The following is a 7,580-nucleotide window of genomic DNA, read 5'->3' as shown; positions in this document are numbered from 1 at the left end:
CAAATCTAAAAACATTTATTAGGGAAATAAACATAGGATTCAGCTACGGTGAAACAGGTGACTTGAAAACAAGTTGATGAGGTTTTTAATATAACCAGCGTTTGATAAACGTGTCGAAGGTGTACACCCTAAAGTATATGTATGTAGTGAGGGCCACTAGTATGTGTTTGTACGATTTAACCTCATGATTTACCCCCTAGTATAGGTACATGGCTTACCTCAACCCCTAGTGTGTGTACGTGGGGTACCCCATTGTACGTCTATATGGTGTATCCCTAAGTATGTGATTACGAATTAGCAATTACCTATGTGTGCTATAAGGGGGGGACAAAAGAGGGTTATACACTCCTGGAACTCTATTTCTTTAATATTCTCAGCTATCTTACAACTCTTTAAATTTCAGTAAAATTTTGTAATTAATACGTCCTCATTCATTTTATTCATTCATCCATCAGTCTTGAATTATAAAAGAACTTCACATCAATTTCTGAAACTAAGTTTCATGTTTGATTTCGTATTATACCTTCTGGCTGCTGTATTCCCAACATCTCTCAAAGAACTATTGTTTACAGCCCACATCATCCACCTGTTTTATAAAAAGCTTAAAAAGTTGTGATCAGGTCACTCCTCACTCTTCTCTATTACAGTAAGGTGTACATAAGTGACAGTAGATACGCATCGAGAACGGTATGATGACGCAAAGCCTTACGCACATTTTCATACTGTATGGTAGACTTAAGCATATGTTTCACCAACGGTATACTTACGCCAGTTGTGGGACCTTTCATTTTAGAATCATGGCACTCGCGTTTCCGTGATGGTACAATCGTAACGCTGAATGTAGAAAATGGTATAAAGAATATATATATATGTAATTCGGTTTAGCCAACTGAAATATGGTTTTACTCTCTTAAGAGCCTAGCATCCAAAGACACTTACTGCCATCCTGTACTGCAACAATGAAGCGTCCCTCACTTGCATTGTGGTTTTGGCCTTTTCTCAAAACCCTGTAAGAAAAGCACGTCTCCCTTTTTCAGTCTAAGATGTATAATGTAACACTGAACAAAATTGTAAATTTATTCTTACTTAATATAATCTCGACATAACATTTAATGTAACACTGAACAAGAATGTAACATCAGTTCTAATTAATGTAATCTCGCCATAGTATTTGTCCCTAGTGTCTCTCCCTCCAGCTCCAATAACTGAGCGACCATTATAATAAACCAAGACTTCGAATCAGATCTGTTACCTTTCCTGTTAACAGAAACAAGCCCCTGTTTTACCTCCCCCTGTAACACATTCTAAACTCATCTGTTGGTCACCTGTCAACGCGTTGATACACTGTTTCTCTCTCTCTCTCTTCACATGCGTCCCCATGAACTTCATCCTCTGTGAATCTTGAGCTTCGTAGGTCTTGCGCGTCGTGGTGCCCACAGAGAGGGGACACAATTCCCCCAGGTGTTGATCTTAAGCGCCACACGGATCTGAGGGACAAGGTGGCCCCATCCACTCTGTGTGTGTGTGTGTGTGTGTGTGTGTGTGTGTGTGGTGTGTGTGTGTGTGGAGAATCATAAAACAATAGTATATAAGAAAACTTTTAGGTCAGTGTATACCTGGATGTTGAATATGGTGAAACAAGTTGTGTATAATGGTAATTATATATATATATATATATATATATATATATATATATATATATATATATATATATATATATATATATATATATATATATATATATGTCATCTGTGATCTTCCTGATATAAAACTATAATACAAAAAAATCACTTTGCAATATTACGTATGTTTTTGATCTGTTTTTAATAGTTCTCATTTTTTTTTCATCATCTCTTTCAAACATTTTCCTTCCTGTTCTTTATCTTCTCATTCTTCAGGCTAATGGCAGAAGACTTCACACTTTTTTTTCTCTCTTATTTTTTTTCAAGGAAGTAGAAAGAAAATGAAAATCCCTCAGTGTTTAATTACCATGTAGTTTTTATTATTTTCAAAAAAACATTCTTTTTACACATTGGCAAAAGAAACAGAAGGCTGACCAAAATCAAAGTTGATAGAGACACCGTTGGATAAGTGACCTTATCAAAGGGGGTCAAATATAGTGCCATGGAGACACGGCAGGCATATATGAGGATGAACAATAAAAGATAATACATAAAAGAGAGGTACAGGGCGTAACCTTGAGGTACACCCTGACGTAACCGGCCAGAAATGTGGGATTGTCAAATCCTGGAATGTAATTGGTTCATTCATATACTGTGTACCCTAACTATTCCCCTACAACAGTGGTCAACGGGCCAATGAGAATTCAAGGATTTTTTTTTTTTCTCTCTTTCTTTTTCCCATCAACAACAACACAAAAAAAAAACCTAAAATGTTATTGGCCCGCTGAGTAAATTGTATACAGTGTAAGAAGGGCAAATAAATAATCAAACAGAACTTTCTCTAGCTATCGTCTTCCTGATTGAGAGAGAGAGAGAGGGGGGGGAAAAAATATCTAATCAAAAAAGAATTCTATTAATAACAGTTGATGATCTATGAACACAAAAGAAACGTTCATTTTCTTTTTATCCACAATATTTAGTGAAAATATATTACAATCTCTTAAACATAAAAACCTTTGTTCAATTAGATCATGGAGATCTCCGTAATTAGATATGTCATTATTCCCTCGTTGTACCTTGTCTGGTCTGCTGCCTTGGCTTTTCCACCACACACACACACATGCCAAGAACCTAACCACTCCCTCAACAGAGAGAGGGAGGGGACAATAGCATCATGTCAATCGTCTAACTTCTCAATACATCACATTAAGGTTTGTAGTAAACCTTGAGAACTTGGAGCATTGGGTGTGTACATATATATATATAGTATGCAAACCTCCAATAGCCAGGATCGAACCCGGGAACCCTATGCAAGAGGCGGGAATGCTACCCGATAGGCTATGGCCTATAGCCAAGCGGTTAGCACTCCCGCCTCTTGTACAGGGGTCCCGGGTTCGATCCGAGCTGTTGGAGGATTGTATGTTCTATGAAGGTGCGCGTTTCTGTGCACAATGTTCGTATATATATGTATATAGACGTTGGAATCCCTGGGCAGCTGGGATCAACAGAGTACAACAAGGGATTAAATCTTAATAACCATCGATTCTACTTCCTTTTTGTGTTTTGTTTTGCGTCTTGGAATCGTGGAGACGACATCAGACAGAGAGATGAAGTCGCCATCATCACGGAAACTCAAATATACATTTTTTTTTTTTGAAATAGTAATTCAAGCTGATATAGTTAGGAATATTGTGCGTATATCAGTGTTATACCATTTGGTGTATCATGACCCTGTGTTGTATAGGTTCGTGTATCATGACACCTGTGTTGTATAGGATCGTGTATCATGACCCTGTGTTGTATAGGTTCGTGTATCATGACACCTGTGTTGTATAGGATCGTGTATCATGACACCTGTGTTGTATAGGATCGTGTATCATGACCCTGTGTTGTATAGGATCGTGTATCATGACACCTGTGTTGTATAGGATCGTGTATCATGACACCTGTGTTGTATAGGATCGTGTATCATGACACCTGTGTTGTATAGGATCGTGTATCATGACACCTGTGTTGTATAGGATCGTGTATCACGACACCTGTGTTGTGTAGGATCGTGTATCATTTCCCTGTGAGTGGATAACACCAGTTGTGGTAGATGGATCTAGATGTTGTTCAGTAACTGTGTAGGTGTTGAGGGAGGCAGCCTTGCCAACTCCTATGTCTTTGCTCCCCCTCTTTCCCCGCAGTGTCTTATCACACACGTACGTAGAGAGACACAAGCACACATGCATACATGTTCATACATTTACATATGCATACATATCACTCAGATACATAAACATGCGTGTATCGTGTGTGTACCTTCATGCATGGGTGTTTATATAATCAATTCTATATAAAACCAGACTACGCCTGCTATGAGGTTACACCACTGGGAGTAAAGCCTACTAAAAAGAACTTCTAACTCCAAAGTGGTCTACCTTTCCTTGCTACTGGAAGTAGCGCAGGCGTAGGCTGCAGGAGCCTTTGGAAAGACGTCCTAGGCAACACTAGGTCTCTTTCATAGCAGAAGGTTCTGGGGTACTTATAAGCTGTGTGTGTGTGTGTGTGTGTGTGTGTGTGTGTGTGTGTGTGTGTGTGTGTGTGTGTGTGTGTGTGTCTGTGTGTATGTGTGTGTGTGTACTAGGTGCCTTTAGGGGAGTTCCGTTCTGGTAATCCTTAACCATATATATTTGAATTAGAAATGAAAAACACTGAAAATCACAAAAGGAGGTAGAACATTTGGCTGAACAACTGCAAAAACCTTGTAGTTCTCTCGAGGCCGAAGACTTTGTTCATCATCGTTCATATGAAAAAAAATTATAGAACATATGGCTCTTGGAGGAACGCAGTACATGCAGTCTCACACTCTCCCATCCTCCCTTCAAACAAGAACCAAGAGATGCGTTGGGTAGTATGAATATCCGATGGCCAAACGCATTCCAATTTTTTTGGTAGTGTTTAGAATGAGTACAGAGGGGTGGGTTGAGGACATTAGACACAAGCACACACACACACACACATATGATAGTCCAGTTCCTCCAAAGCCAAAAAAAAAAAGGGGTAGTAGTAAGGAAAGGCTGTGGGTTAGGCAGGTGTGATGCAACATCTTGCACGTAAAGGAGTTCTAGCGATGTTAAAGATATCGCTCGGAACAGTGGATCACAAAAAAAAGAAAAGGCTACTATATACAGAAATGTATATAAATCGTCGCGACATTCAAGTCTTCGGCCTCTCTGAGATGTGTATGTGAGGTTTAGCCCGAGATTTTTGGCGTTAAACTCAGCTTTTCTATCGTCTCATCTCTTGACGTTAAAAGAATACAACAGTTAACAGATACAGTGAAAAAGAAAGACAAAAAAAAAAAAAGATACATTTTTGACGACAGACAGACATAAAAGGCCATAAACTTGAAGGAAATAAGAAGGTGCATATCAATCCGTTCGCGTTGCAAGCTTTACGTAAGCAATGGGATAAAAATGCGGTGACTGGAGGTCGTTCTATTAGTATTACTCTGTGGGAGTGTAACATAAAACCGGATTTCATATCTACCATCCCCGGAACAAGTCGTCTGACGTCTATCTATCTATCTGTCTGTCCGTCTGTTGACAGTGGGACGACATCGGGTCCAAAAAAAGGGGTTGGTGGAGGAAGGGCTGAGGGTGTCAGGTTAGTTAGAAGTGAGCGGCTGGGTAACATGCACCTCTGGTTGACCGTATATTCTGAGTTACAACAACATACAGGCTCGTCCGAGGGGCAAAATAAAGCAAGGACACACAAAAAAAGGGGGGGGGGGGAGGGAAAGCTTTTAAAAAAAAAATGGGGGAAAGCTTTTAAAAAAGGGAGAAAGCTTTAATAAAAAAAGGGGATGGGGGGAACTTTTTAAAAACAAGAGGAAAAGTTGAATTCTCTAAACGCTTAAGCTTAGAGATGATATCCACGTTAAGTCAGGACCAGCAGTGACACGCTTATATGTTTGCTTTCCTATGCACTCAAGGCTCTGGTGATCGGGTATGTTTCTAACGTCAAGAGAACCGTGAAGAAGAGCTGGTCTAACGCCCAACACGGTGTTGTGGAAGGCACTCCACATAGAATGGTGGAAGGCCCTCCACATAGTCTTGTGGAAGATACTCCACACAATGTTCCGGAGGGCTTTCCACATCGTCGCAGAAGGCACTCCAAATATCTCTCACTCACTCTCTCTTTTTTTTCTTGTTTTTCTCTTCAGTGGTGGAAACCCCTCCACACATTGGGGTGGAGAGCACTCCACATAGTGAAGTGGAGGTCACTTCACGCGGTGCAGCGGAGCATGCCACACATAGTGCGGTAGAAGGCTCCCCACACGATGTTTTTTTGATTTTGCTGCTCTATCTGTGAATTCTTTTTCTCTTGGGGGGTTTGACCGAACACGGATGCTGTAAGTCAGCTGTCTTGTCTTGTTCCTTGTTACACAAAAACACTTGTCCAATTGGAATTGATTGACCGACTTGGTATACCATTAAACTGCTTTCAGCGTTTTCTTTCTTTTTGCGTAAACTCAGTATATATGTATATATATATATATATGTATATATATGTTTATATATATATAAAAAAAAGATTATGAATCTTTTTTTCATCTTATTTTTTTTTTTGACTTACGAAATGCCTTGACAGTTTTGTTATAGATTTGTTATTTATTTGTTAATAGTATCATGAACCATCCATCACCATTAACATGAAAACACCTAGAAATAACATTTCCTCATTTAGATCACTTTTTTTTTTAAAAAAATATTACAGTATGGTACAAAATACATCCCCGAGAGGAGATGATGATTGAAGGAAGGAAGGAAGGAAGGAAGGAAGGAGGGAGGGAGGGGTGGGATGGGTGGAGGGAGAGAGGAAGGAAAGGGAAAGAAAAGGGGAAGGGAGAGAGGAGGGCTAGAGTTGAGAGAAGGAGAAGAGGAGGAGGAGGAGAGGAGAAGGAGAAGGAGAAGGAGGAGGAGGAGGAGAAGGAGAAGGAGGAGGAGGAGGAGGAAACGAAGGAAACATATGTCTTCAAAGGATTAGTCTGGTGAGGGACACGTTGCTCGGGGACTAGGGCTTCGCTTGATGTCCGCGATCCGAAGGACAGTGGTCGGAGACTGGCCTCGAGGTGTGGGTACACGGGGCAGTTGGCTCTCGCCCCTGCCGCCTTCCCCGTTGCATTTGTCTCGTCCTGGAGGTCCTCGCTGCTGTTGTCTCCTTGGCGCCGGTCCTGAACCCGTGACAAAAAACAGATGATTACTGGCAGACCCTTGGCCACTCTGAGAGTAACCAAAAAAAAAAAAAAAAAAAAAACAACAACGTAAAACAATAAAGATAAATAACGTGAAACATATAAACATTTCATGAAAAAAAGAGAAAAATATTGATATATGGTCTTTCTCTAAAAAGGCATGGACGGCTCTTCCATTTTCTCTTTTGTGTTTTAGAGTCATACTTGTGAATGAGAAGTGTTTTGAATCCCTTGAGCATCATATTATGGAAGACGAGTGAACACGAGTGGCGATCCTTGAGCACGATAGCTCCCCCCCCCCCGAGAACCATTGGCTTAGGTAGGGTCAAAGGTTAACTTATCCTACTCCAAAGGTCGTATCGTGGCACTCAAGGGTCGTACTGTGGCGTCAAGGGTCATATCGTGTTGCTCAAGGGTCATTTATGGTACTCAAGAGTCGTACCATCATACTCAAGGGTCGTTTATCGTGCTCAAGGGTCGTCTATCGTACTCAAGGTTCGTTTATCATGCTCAAGGGGAGTCGTACCATCGTACTCAAGGGTCGTACCATCGTACTCAAGGGTCGTACCATCGTACTCAAAGGCTTTGATAGCATAGTACCAACTGGAAGAAGTCATGGAAGAGCCGAATTCTCAAGCCTTCATATCATCATCTAACAAATTTATTTACTGCCAAACGTAAGGGCTGACTATGGCAATTTATTGTTTAACAACGTA

The 7,580-nt window shown here is 40.5% G+C and overlaps 1 protein-coding gene and 1 long non-coding RNA gene across 2 annotated transcripts in view; both read right to left on the bottom strand.

The window, feature by feature from the left end:
• Positions 1-1,976: 1,976 nt before the first annotated feature.
• Positions 1,977-6,543, bottom strand: LOC139747640 (uncharacterized). Its single transcript, XR_011712429.1, has 2 exons — positions 3,477-6,543; positions 1,977-3,445 (listed from the first exon to the last, which is right to left on the bottom strand). It is a non-coding gene; the product is annotated as an uncharacterized lncRNA (long non-coding RNA).
• A 24-nt stretch (positions 6,544-6,567) lies between these two features.
• Positions 6,568-7,580, bottom strand: part of LOC139747638 (transcription factor Sp9-like) — a 135,797-nt gene continuing 134,784 nt past the window's right edge. Inside the window, exon 4 of the mRNA XM_071660145.1 lies at positions 6,568-6,843. Within this exon, the coding sequence (XP_071516246.1) occupies positions 6,653-6,843 (191 nt within the window). The 3' untranslated portion in view covers positions 6,568-6,652. The remainder of the gene's footprint in view (positions 6,844-7,580) is intronic.

This window comes from Panulirus ornatus, chromosome 69 (genome assembly GCF_036320965.1).
Source record: "Panulirus ornatus isolate Po-2019 chromosome 69, ASM3632096v1, whole genome shotgun sequence".
Taxonomy (NCBI): Eukaryota; Metazoa; Arthropoda; class Malacostraca; order Decapoda; family Palinuridae; genus Panulirus; species Panulirus ornatus.
Note: the sequence above shows the minus strand (reverse complement) of the source record. Positions and strands in the feature narration are given on the sequence as shown.